This window comes from Oryctolagus cuniculus, chromosome 5 (genome assembly GCF_964237555.1).
Source record: "Oryctolagus cuniculus chromosome 5, mOryCun1.1, whole genome shotgun sequence".
Taxonomy (NCBI): domain Eukaryota; kingdom Metazoa; phylum Chordata; class Mammalia; order Lagomorpha; family Leporidae; genus Oryctolagus; species Oryctolagus cuniculus.
In genome coordinates, this window is record NC_091436.1 from 33,917,918 (window position 1) to 33,931,204 (window position 13,287).

At 38.8% G+C, this 13,287-nt stretch overlaps 1 protein-coding gene across 2 annotated transcripts in view; it reads left to right on the forward strand.

Annotated features, from left to right (window-relative positions):
• Positions 1-13,287, forward strand: part of HBS1L (HBS1 like translational GTPase) — a 94,164-nt gene that overhangs the window by 52,122 nt on the left and 28,755 nt on the right. For both annotated transcript variants that reach the window (XR_011388512.1, XM_051854308.2), the window contains exons 5-7: positions 4,471-4,579; positions 10,729-10,985; positions 11,430-11,595. Coding sequence is in view for 1 of the 2 variants with exons in the window: in XM_051854308.2 (XP_051710268.2) it covers positions 4,471-4,579; positions 10,729-10,985; positions 11,430-11,595 (532 nt within the window). In the remaining variant the exon portion in view is untranslated. The remainder of the gene's footprint in view (positions 1-4,470; positions 4,580-10,728; positions 10,986-11,429; positions 11,596-13,287) is intronic.

Here is a 13,287-nt window from a genome sequence, read left to right on the forward strand (position 1 = left end):
CAGCCTTTGTTAGTCCCCATTACTGTCATCTACTGAACAGCCTCAGAGCCACTTCTCCTTATTCATCAGAGTTCAGCAGTTGTCTTACAGTTTTCTTCTTTACTCTGCTCTTTATGAACATAGCTGACTACTGCCCCTCTGTAGAAAACAGCAGCAAATCCAGCACGCTGGACTTTCAGTAACTTGACTACATCATATCCAGTGGTCTTCCCCACCTCATCAGCAATTCACCATAATTCCCTTTCCTTCAAAATCACTAATTCGCACATCCCGTTCTGATCACAACTATTTCTAGCTATTCTTATACCTATAGATCCCTCTACTTTCTCCTAGTATTCTTCATTTGTCACTTATTATTTTTAAAAAGTTTAGATTTTATGATTTTAATCTTAATACCTGGGGTTTTTTTTGAGGGGGGGAAGGAGTATTTCAGCTAGCCTGTTGCTTTGTCCTTGCACTTGTTAGCTAGAACAGTTAATGCCTTCTCTCTGTATTTTTTTGAATGGTTGAATCTTGCTAGAGAAAGTCACACAGAAAAGTGGTTTGATTCCATTAATAGATTCATTATCAAAAACTTAAATTGGCCCCCAATATTAACACTTTTCCTAAATCATTTTTAGTGGTAAACTTTGTTGAACAATTATTGAAAATATTACTTAAATTTTTTACCTCCCTTATCCACCCTAAGTCTAAACCAATAACTAATGGCTGTGTTGTAGAGAAAACAGAAGCCACTCTTTTAGTTCCTAAAAATACAAATCTGCCCTCTTCCCAATAAGTCTCCTATTCAATTTCTGCCTGTGCTTTGGATCTCCTCATCTTTTTTTGTTTGTTTGTTTGTTTATTATTATTTGATAGAGTTAGACAGTGAGAGAGGGAGACAGAGAGAAAGGTCTTCTTACCGTTGATTCACCCCCCCAAAATGGCCACTATGGCCAGAACTACGCCGATCCAAAGCCAGGAGCCAGGTGCTTCCTCCTGGTCTCCCATGCGGGTGCAGGGGCCCAAGCACTTGGGCTATCCTCCTCTGCCCTCCCAGGCCACAGCCGAGATCTGGAGTAGAAGAGGAGCCACTGGGACTAGAACCTGGCATCCATATGGGATGCCGGTGCTGCAGGTGGAGGATTAATCAAGTGAGCCACGGATCTCATCTTCTAATCTGTTTCTGTCTTCTCAGAAACTTAGATATTGATGATCTTTGTTCCTAATATGTTCAACCATGCCATCTCAATATCACTTTTTTCATCAACTTGATCCCATCTTCCACTTTTATTACCTTTTTACTACATTCCTTCCTTTCCAGCCAAACTTTTTACACAAGTTGTTTTTACACATCTACAGCCTTATCTGAAGATCATGGGGTAGACTTGACACAATTTTTTGGATTTAGAAAAGGATTAACATACACATACTAGACATGGTGTAATTGCCCAGTGATTGGTGAAGTACTCTGTAATCAAACACATTACTAATTTTTGCCCTGAAATATGTAGCTTTTTACTTCAAATGGGATAAAGACTATAGATAAAATGCTTCATGTCAGTCTGTGTTACATTTACTTCCAAATGAGTTATTAAAAAGCCAAAAAAAGGGAGCAAAGGTGGTACAGCAGGCTCAGCTGGTCACTTGGGACTCCCTCATCCCTTATCATTGTGCCTGGGATCAGGTTCTACCTCTGCTTTTGATCTAGTTTTCAGCTAATATGCCTGGGAGGCAACAGTTGATGGCACAAGTACTTGGGTTTCTACCACCCACATGGGAGACATCAGGCCTGGCCCTGTCCTGGCTGTTGTGAACATCTGGGAAATGAACCAGCAGATGGAAGATCTCTTTCTCTCCACTCCCCATCCCGTCACTCTGCCATTCAAGTAAATAAATAAATAAGAATAAAAGAAAAAACTAAAATGTTGTTATTGCAGTGTCTTGGGGTATAAAATTATAGAAGAGAAGTGGTGGTGCCACCGGTGTTGTGGTACAGTGGGTTAAGCCGCTGCCTGCAATGCTGACGTTCCATATGAGTAAGGGTTGAGTCCCGGCTACTCCTGATACAGCTCTCTACTAATCCACCTGGAAAAGCGACAGAAGATGGCCCAAGTCTGTGGGCCCCTGCCACCCACATGGGAGATCCAGATGAAGCTCCTGACTTTTGGCTTCCATCTGGCTCAGCTTCAGCTGTTGTGGCTGTTTGAGGAATGAATCAGTGGATGGAGAATCTCTCTCTCTCTCTCTCTCTCTCTCTCTCTCTCTCTCTCCTTGTCTCTCCCTGTCTCTATGTAACTCTGCCTTTCAAATAAATAATCTTCTTTAAAAAAAAACCCTCAAAAACAAACAAAAAGTAGTGTATATATACTTTTGCCTCTTTTCTTATCTTTCTTACATTTTAACATATTCTGGCTTTTCTTTCCCTCACGTCTTTCAAATGACTCTTGCTAGCTCTACCCCAGACCTTTATCTAAAGTGCTTATGTCACCAGTGAATGTTTTCAGTACTCATCTCAACTGACTCAGCCTCAGATCTTGGTGATGCTACCTTCATCAAATGCTCTCCTCCTTTAGCTTCCTTGGTGCTATCTTCTGTTGACTTGCCTTCACCTTGTTGTAGGTGCATTGTCCCCTACCTTGTGATTAAATGCTGGGATGCTTCCAAGATCTTGTTCTAGGACCACCCCTCTTCTTATTCTCTCCCTTGGTGATCTCATCTAGATCTGTGTCTTCAACTGTTGATTATGTGCTCATGAATCACAAATATGTGCTCCAGCTGAGGCCTCTCCTTTGAGCTTGACCAGTGTGTTGAACTGCCTACTTGATGTTTCCTTTAGAAAGCCTCACATGGTCCAAATTCCCAATATTTCCCACCCCTAATCTGTGTATTTTCAGTTGTTCCTTTACTTTAGTCTTCCTTCTCTATTTCTTCTTCCTCCTCTTTCTTACCTCATTTTGGTAGTCCCTGTTGATTAGCTCAGAATCTGAGATACGGCCTCAATGTCCTGCTGGGCCTGCCCAACTCTTCAATTTCACTTGGTGCCCCTTCTGCTCTCCCTGGTTCCGAAGCACTGCAAGTTCCTCCTCTAAGGGCCATTATGGCAAGCTACTCTCCATGTTTGAAATGCTTTTCCTTTCTGTACCACTTAATTTCCAATTTTTTTTGGAAGATTTTAATTTATTTGTTTGAGAGACAGCTAATGAGAGGGAGAGGCAGGGAGGGAAAAGGGGGAGGGGAGAAAGAAAAGAAATCCTTCATCTGCTGATTCACTCCCCATATGCCTGCAGTAGTCAGGTCTGGGCCAGGCTGAAGCCAGGAGCCAGGAGCTCCATCTGGGCACGTTAGCAGGAAGCTGTATTGGAAAGGTGGGGTACCCAGAATTCAAACCAGGTACTCTGATAGGGGAAACAGGTATCTCAGCCAAAGGCTTAACCTGCTTCACCACAAAGCCTGCCCTGTACTAGTGAATTTCTACTCATTTTGGTATCTTACCTCCAATTCTTGCTTTCCTAGGAAACCTCTCTCATTCATTTACATTATCAAATCTTATGGCATCATATATAAATTCTTTGATACTAGTGACATTTATAATTTTATGGTTTTTGATTATTTGATGTTTTCCTCACTACACTGTAGACTCTTAGCACAAGTACTATGTCTGCTGTTGTTCACTCTTGTGTTTCTAGCGTATGGTAGTCACATAGCAGACATTTTGAATGAGTTCTGTACATTATCTCTTTTAATTATTTAGTAGTTTCTGTTTATATGTTTACTATTATAGCAGATGCATTTTCCATAGTTTTATGTAGATCCAATCCTCATGATAATCTTTTTGCAGATTATAAAAATTTATTAAAAAATGATTATAAGGATCAAATGCAGTAAAGTCTTTCATATAGTTCATAATTCATTTTTCTGAATTCATTTATTCAACAGTGACCTTTCACCCATATTGTTTATAGATGTCATGTATCTAACTCAGTCTAGTCTTGCATGCAAGTGAAATATATACAGCATTCACCATTCAGCAGATTCTCAACTTGTTCATCAATTTATAAATCTCACAGGATTAAAAATAGTTTAGCCATCTGCTAACTGACCAAACAATTTTAGTATTGTGAAAGGGTGTGGTAGGAGAGGGAGGAATAGGGTCTAGGTGTAATGTCAGAACAAGGCTTAGTGCACAAACCACCTTGTGACCTCTTAATACTGAAACTTAACAGTCAGTTCAAAATTAGGAAGAGATTTGGTATAGGTTAAGCCCAGGAGAGTCCTGACAATAGGGGATTTCCCAGAGTAGAGTGATAAAGGAATCTCTTTCAGCATTTTAATCCCACTGATTTTTTTTTTTTTTAGAGAAAAGACATGTGTTTTTCAAGATGTGAAATCTGTGAAAATTATCATCATCTATAATTTAAATACTATATAATATGTATTCTAAAAGTCAATTTTAATTAATTAAACTTTTATGTTTTATTCCTTAATTAGGAAAATCAGTAAATTCCCAGGCATCTCGAAGTGAATCTGAAATTGTGCCAAAAGTTGCTAAAATGACAGTATCTGGAAAGAAGCAAACTATGGGATTTGAAGTGCCTGGGTAAGATTTTAAGTTTCCTTCCCTGTTTTGAAATCAGTATTGTCTCCTATTGGTCTGTAAGAAAGAGAATGTTTCAGTTTTACATACATTGAAGTATCCCATGTCTTCAGTATAACTTAGTACAAAGAGACAGGTTGAGAAATTAGGCTTGATTCAAGTTTTATTTGTATATTCCTTACTCTCATTGTCAGTTTCCTCACATAAATAATTTGTAGCCACTTTAACATTACAAAAAAAACAACCTATGATTTCATGAAATGTAGCATTGTGAGACAGGGAATTTTTATACCACTAGGTGGCACAGGAAAGCAGGGTTTTGGGAGTTACATGTAGTCAGTGAATCATGGAATCACTAGTTAAATTTTTTAATAATTAAAATAATAACTCTAAAATTTTCATATTCAGTAAAATGAACCATGGTAGAAAAGACAAAATGAAGCATACATAGAATTTCAGAGGTCTTATGAGCTGGGTAATAAATTGTATTTTAGTAGCATTTGATTGTTCTTTCTTATCACAGCCTCTAGAATTCTCCCAGGGAGTTTTATAGACAAAGGAATTGGTTTGCTTGAGGCTCAGAAGCATTATTTGAAATTATTAATTTTAACCTCTTTAAAATTTTCAATTTTTAATCATTCTCTAAATCTGTAATTTATAAGCCATGCATTTTGTTTGCCAAGAGGATCAAAAAAAAAAAAAAACCAAAAAACATTGTTATCAACTATAACAGTAGAGGGTTTTCTTAACATCAAGAAATATAAACTTTGTAGGCTTATTTTTTCCTCTTTATAGCATTCTTTTTTTTTTTAACTTTTATTTAATGAATATAAATTTCCAAAGTACGACTTATGGATTACAATGGCTTCCCCCCCATACCGTCCCTCCCACCCTATAGCATTCTTTTAAGTAAATTAATGGAAGTATCATGAATCTTGATTGGAAAGGCTCAGTGTTCCTCTTTTTCAGTTTTTGGATTTTAAAAAAGCAGAACTTTATTCACTAGATTTCATTTAGTGAGAGAAAGGACTCTATATAGGACATAGTAAGCGTTCAGTTTACATTATCAATGATTGCTTGAAAGAAAAAGATCATTTTTATTTTGAGTAAGCTGGTAAAATAATTTTGAATTCTGATGTAGTCATAAATATCCTAATTAGTATCTTTTTTCTTTCTTAATTGAGTTGAGGAATCCTAAATTCCCTTTTTATATTTATGTCTTGAGTACCATTTAATTCTATTATGAGATTATTTACATTGAGAGAGGAAAATAAAATAAATATATGTATTTCCTTATTGTAAAGATTTTATTTATCTTTGTAGTTTCATTTCTTTATTTGAAGGGCAAAGTAAAAAAAGAGAGACAAAGACATCTTCCATCTGCTGGTTCACTCCCCAAATGCCTGCAGTAGCCAAGACTGGGCCTAGCTGAAGTCAGTCAGTACTCTACCAGGGTCTCCCATGTCTTTTGCAGGGACCTAAGTCCTTGAGCTACCACTTGCTGCCCCAGGTGCATTAACAAGGAAGCTGGATCAGAAGTAGAGCAGGAGCATTAACTTAAGCACTCCAATGTGAGTTGGCAGCATCCCTTGCTTAATGGCTACATCCAATGGTCACCCCTGTTGTAAGGCTTTTATCGTCTTAATGCAAAAGGTTTTAGAAGTCTTAGAAAACAACATACAAAGGAGCCCAAATTCGTTTCCAAATTAAAACTAAATTCATAGGTATGTAAATGAATAATTATTAAAATAATGAATAACAAGTGATCAAGACATAAAAATAATCAATACAAATTAATAATATTGAAAATGCAACTCTGTTTTTAACAAATGCAATGCAGGTGGTTCGGAAGTTTACCAGATTATGTGCTTCATGAAGACAGGGACTGTTAGTGCTCAGCATTGTATCCCTTTCAAGGACTAGTCATTTAATGTTTATTGATCACAGTCTTTGGAAATGTAGTATGAAAATTAGAGAAAAGTCTGTGAGTCAGTATTTTAATGTGGCTCTGTAGGATAGGAGAAGTCCTCAAAATGTGACAATTTGTAGTTAGAAATTGAGATACTCAGAAATACTTTGTAGTGCCTAACACAATTAAGCTATACTTTTTTTTTGTCTTTTTCTTTTTTCCAAGCTATACTTTTTTTTTTTTTTTAAGATTTTATTCATTTATTTGAGAGGTAGAGTTACAGACAGTAAGAGGGAGAGGCAGAGAGAAAGGTCTTCCATCCACTGGTTCACTCCCCAGATGGCCGCAACAGCTGGAGCTGAGCTGATCCGAAGCCAGGAGCCAGGAGCTTCTTCCATGCGGGTGCAGGGGCTCAAGTGCTTGGGCCATCTATTGCTTTCCCAGACCATAGCAGAGAGTTGGGTTGGAAGAGGAGCAGCTGGGGTTAGAACAGGCACCCATATAGGATGCCAGTGCCACAGGCAAAGGATTAACCTACTGCGTCACAGCACTGGCCCCTCCACGCTATAGTTTTATAGAATTTTTTTGAGAGCTATAGTAAAGGCAATATTTAGGATGTTCTGGTTTAATCTCAAGAAAGCACACAAAGGGGCCAGCATTGTGGCTCAGTAGGTTAAGCTACACCTGTAATGCCAACATCCAATATCGGAGCACTAGTTTGATTCCTGGCTGCTCTACTTCTAATCTTACTCTCTACTAATGTGTCTGAGAAGGCAGCAGAAGATGGCACAAGTGCTTGGGCCCCTGCCATCCGCATGGGATACCCCAATGCAGTTCCAGGCTCCTGCCTTCAGCCTGAGCCAGCTTTAGCTGGGAATGAATCAGCAGATGGGAGAACGAACTCACTGTATTTCTCTTACTCTCTCAAGAACTGTGTGTGTGTGTGTGTGTGTGTGTGTGTGTGTGTGAGAGAGAGAGAGAGAGAGAGAGAGAGAGAGAATCTGCCTTTCAGATAAATACAATAAATCTTAAAGAAAAAAAAGAAACGTAATGAAGCACTTTTGAGTAGATTTCAGCATTGTTTCTACATGTGATTCTCAATAGTGACTTACTAAAAAAAGGATAATGCATTGCTTAGAAGGAGCTGAAAAAAGAAAGCTTTTCTTCACTAATACTAAAAACAGCCAATATTTTTCTAGAAAATTCATGTAAATAAAAATGATTGTTCAAAGGCCGGCACCTTGGCTCACTTGATTAATCTTCCACCTGTAGCGCCAGCACCCCGGTTTCTAGTCCCGGTTGGGGCACTGGGTTCTAGTCCCGGTTGCTTCTCTTCCAGTCCAGCTCTTTGCTGTGGCCCGGGAGGGCAGTGGAGGATGGCCCGAGTGCTTGGGTCCCTGCACCCACATGGGATACCGGGAGGAAGCACCCGGCTCCTGGCTTCGGATCGACGCAGCGCCGGCCGTGGTGGCCATTAGGGGAGTGAACCAACAGAAGGAAGACCTTTCTCTCTGCCTCTCTCTGTCTATAACTCTCTGTCTCTGTCTCTCTCTCTCTCTCTCTCACTGTCTAACTCTGCCTGTCAAAAATAAATAAATAAATAAAAATGATTAGAGTATTGCATGTAGAACAAATACATTTAACCTTGTAAATCTAAAATATTAGCTTCTAAGAATCCTAAGAAGAAAGATTAAGCCTCTAAATTTATATGTAAATAGTTCTCTTTTTGGGAAGGTGATTTAGAAAAACAAGAGATTAGTCATTTTATAGTATTAGATAAGATTACAAAATTATGCCAGAAAGCATCTGAAAAACATTCAACTAACTTCATTCTAGTCAATAATTATAGACCTGAACCCAGAATAGCCATTTTTAAACCTTAAGAGGTTTTTCAAATGAAGACATCAACTCTTGCATCATAATGTAGAGAAGATTTTACTAAGTGTAGACTTACCTAGCATGCTTTTCTAGTGATTTTGGCCATATCCCTCTAATGCTATCCAATTTTAGTGAACAAATATTCAGTTTACCTGATATTTACTTCAAAGAGAATGTTCTTCTGAAAGTGAGAGAAAACCAAACCATTCATGTTGTAGAATGTAAATGATCCAGTCAGATCTGTGTTTATGAAGCTCTTTCCATCCCAAATATCCCCTCTGAGGGCTGCCTGAAGTGGAGGGTGAGCTGAGCTTCAAGTCCCTCTGTCAACGTATTGGGTCTGCTGCTGTCTGTGTTCCGTCTCAGATTGAGTCTTAACTGTTCCATGAAGGAAAAAAGTCTGTAGCGAAAACACAAAGAACTAAAGCCTGAGACTGAGTGATTTCTCCCAGGTCTGATCGGAACCCAAGCATATGTCTTACCATTCTGGTAGACTACTTTTGTTGTAATTTGTAGTATTTCTGTTTTTTAATATTCTGAAGACATAGTTGTCATGCTTTATTTTTTAGAACTAGCTGTTGTTGAAATATGTGCAAATTATAATCAAAGGTGGAAGTTTGATTTTTCTCAATTCAGCCTATTGGAACCCTTTAAAAGTATAGGAATGTTTTCCACATATTAAAATTTTTTTCCTTGTAGTTTGAAGTGAAGCTGATTTATTTATGCAGTGCTAAAAAATGAATACCTCAGTTGGTTATTGGAGACTTGGAAAAACAAAATAAATAAGAATGAAGTTGCAAATAAAATTAATGTGCCTCTTTTCCTAAGATTTAAGAAGAGGATTAATTTCAAGCATAAAAAAATGCTGTAAGAGGGAAAAACTAATCTGTTCTTTTTTTACTGTGAACAAAAAAGAAAATGTAGTCTTGAGTGATTTTTACATACTGTTTTCTCTGTGTACTGCTTTGCTTGCCCCATGTTGAGCTGGATATAATTGGCTTTATTCTTTTTTCAAAAATGATTTTTTAAAAAAGATTTATTTATTTATTTGAAAGTCAGAGTTACACAGAGAGAAGGAGAGGCAGAGAGAGAGAGAGAGATGTCTTCCATCCACTGGTTCACTCCCCAATTGGCTGCAACGGCCGGAGCTGTGCCAATCCGAAGCCAGGAGCTTCTTCCGGGTCTCCCACTTGGGTGCAGGGGCCCAAGCACTTGGGCCATCTTCTACTGCCTTCCCAGGCCACAGCAGAGAGCTGGATGGGAAGTGGAGCAGCCCATATGGGATGCCGGCACTTCAGGCCAGGGCATTAACCCGCTGCACCACAGAGCCGGCCCCTTGTTTATTTTCTTGAAAGGCAGAGTGACACAGAGAGAGGGAGAAACACAGAGACAGAAAGAGGTCGTCCATCTGCTGATTCATTCCCCAAATGCTGGCAACAGCTTGGACTGGGTCTAGCCAAAGCCCGAAGTCCAGAACCCAGTCAGGGTCTCCTACACACATGGCAGGGACCCAAGTAATGGAGCATACCACGCTGATTCCCCGGGTATGCATTAGCAGGCAGCTGGGTGGCAGGTGCAGGCAGGACTTGATCCTGAGCTCGCCCACATGAGATGTATGTGTTCCAGGCTGCTCTTAACCCACTGGGTTAGCACTGGGACTGCTTTCTGTGGGGAGTAGTCAAAGAGCTAATAGAGAACTGAAATCAAAGTTTACTTTTAGAGGTATCAGCATTGTCAAGGAATGAATAAAAAAAGCCTGATTGTCTTGTCTCTATATATCTGAATTCCTCACTAGGTTCTAAGCTTTTGGGAGTAGTGGTGAAATCTTTCATTTGTATACCTTTTGTTAGTATATATGTGCCTAGTATATGTTACAGTTTTTAATAATCAAGTTTACTGAGTTAATAAATTAAAATACCTTTGACAGAAATATTAAGAAACTGTAGTCATTTAGTGATATCTCCCTTAAAGTTAGCATTTGAGCAAAAAAGATTTTAAATTAGGGGCAAAACTTTTTTTAATGCTAATTTTATCTGCAGTAACGTGGTGCCATAAAAAAAAAACCTCCTTTATACCTCCTTTATGCCATCTTTTTTGATAGGATTGATTATATGACCAAGGCTTGGACTTTAAGGTTTAGTTAGTTTACAGGATTTTTTTTTTTTCCTTTGATAGAGTATTTTTTTCATCTGGGATCTTCCAGTTTGTATTTGTGTGATTGGGTCTAGCTTATGCCATCCCCCTTTTAGCAAACTCTAACCACTTGGCAGAGGCATTTGGGTTTGAGGTGTAAAGAGTTATGGAAAAAAAAGGACTCATAAGTAGAGTCGGCTTAAAACAGTGTTTTCCTAACTGCTTTCTTTAGAGTAACTTCCCAAGAGAATGGTCATGGTTTCCACACACCTCAGAAAGGTGACGATACCAGCAGTGCTGCTTCTGGTGGCGGTCTGGAGCACACGGCGAAATCCGCTCCCGCGCCTCACGCGGGGCAGGTGTCGGAAGAACAGAGCTCCCCGGCGGCGCTGGTGAAGAAGCCCGGCAGGCTGCGGCAGCAAATCGATGTGAAAGCCGAACTGGAGAAGCGGCAAGGAGGGAAGCAGCTCCTCAACTTAGTGGTCATTGGTAATGCCCTTTGTGCCTCCAGGTTCGCGAGCCTCACTGCCTTGTGGGGCAGCCCCGAAGCTCTGTGTTCCTCTGTGGGTGTAATGGACAGAAAGCAAGGAGCTGTTGCATCATAATGGCTTCCTGGTCACCCTGCGGAAATGATGCCGCGTTTCCAAGGAGGCTGGTGGACCTGTTGCCGCATTTTCATGTTGTGCACATTTTGAGAATGGCATGTCTTATTGAAAATTTTAATTTATAAAAATGAGGGAAATCTCCCCCTCTAAAGGGACATGCCCCCCCCACCCCGCATTTAGATGTTTTATCTGTCGTTTGTTAAAAATTGGTATTCAGTATACTCCATAAACACTGCAGTGAACTATTGAATTACACTGTCATGCAACGCCTCAGTGTGAACAGCTTGTGAAATGTGCCTGGTATTAATCTTGAATCAATTTTCCATAGGTCATGTTGATGCTGGGAAAAGTACTCTGATGGGCCATATGCTTTATCTCCTGGGTAATGTAAACAAAAGAACTATGCATAAGTATGAACAGGAGTCTAAAAAGGCTGGCAAAGCTTCGTTTGCGTATGCATGGGTCTTGGATGAGACTGGTGAAGAAAGAGAAAGGTAGTCACTATATTTCAGAATTTTCAGTTTGAAATGATATAGTCTTTTTAAATTAGTAATATGTGTTGAATATATGAAACATGCCATGAAATACTTTAGGGATTTTATATTCAGAGAGAAACTTCTAATTATCAGAGAGAAGTATTTCTTGTAATTTTCATTATAAATAGCTTCTTTGTACTCTCCCAAATTCTATGAGAATAAATCAAAGCTAAAACAAAAAACACATAGAAGTTAATTAGTAAAAACCCTAAGCTAATTATTCTATGGGAGAAGATCCTGTTACTACTTCCCTTTATGCCTGATTGCCTTGATATTGAATTTAAATTATGAGTTAAGACTTAATTTTATAATAGGTTGTAAAGGAAAGGCAACAGTAGTGAACTCTCTTCTTTCAGGATCAAAGTGACCATTATATCTAGATTACCACACTTACTTATTTTATACTTTAAATAAGTAATTAAACCCATAACCTGCCACTGAGATATAATTCAGTCAGTTACTCCCTTCTGTCTTTGTTACTATGTTCAATGCTAATTTGGTGAGGGGAGAGGTGGAAATTCTAGCAGGAGAATACAGCCACTCATATACTTCTGGCTAAAGTACAATATTTCTTGTAGTAGTGATATGTATTATTTTAGGGCTGTAAACGGTGGGAGAACCAAGGGCACCTTAGTGATTAAGTGTAACTGTTTCAAAATGATGACTAAATTAAATTGCATTCCCCCAATTTCCTCAATCTGAGTATAATTAGAGATATTTAGATTTCTATACTTTTTTCATGGATATGTTTATTTTCTCATAGTCTTGGATAACCTGCATTATAATATATAAGGTAATCATTGGTAAAACTGGTCACAATGTTCCTTAGCTCTTCTAATAAGTAGGACTTTATATCATAGCAGGTTTTTATCCCCTTGTAAGTGTCTTATAAATTCTGTATAGCACCATGAACCTGTTTTCCACCTTGGTAAGAAAAATTAGCCGGACAGCTGCCAGTTTTTTGTAAACAGTAGAATTGTATATGACATCAGTATTAGAAGCATACATAATTTCTGCTTGTCAGCCCAACAAGCAGATTGTTAAAGTATATGGCTTTTAGTTTTCTTTGTGTCATCTAGTAAATAAGAGATTGGAGACAGTATAATTTGAGTGCAAATAATTTGGTCGAATTTAATTAATTTGTGAATTAAGCTGGCAAGTTAGCTAATGATCTGATTCCTATAATCATCACTCATTTTAGGGGTCTTTTTTGGATGATGTTGCTGCTTACTGACTGTTGTACTTTTACTGCTACTAGTCTTCGGTTTCTCAGGATGATACTATTTTTAGAATATCCCTTTATTACATAGATTAGTCATGGTTCATCACTATTCTGAAATGCCGTGATCCATAGGTTATTTGGAGATTATTAAGGAGAACTATACCTCACTTTGGCCCATCACTTCAGATTAAACTCAGATGCCATGACTGAGGAAACCATAGTCACCTGACTCTGAGGGGGGACCTGAGTTCATTAGAATCGTTGGGACTCGTGAAAATGAAAGAGAGGGCTGTCATCCACTGCTTTGGATGATGCAGCGGGTACTACGATGATTGCCCACCCGAGTTCCTCTTCTAAGTTCCAGAGGTCAAGAGTGATTCAGTGACCTTGTGGACCTTCCCTCAGCTTCCCTATAATCTCAATCTACA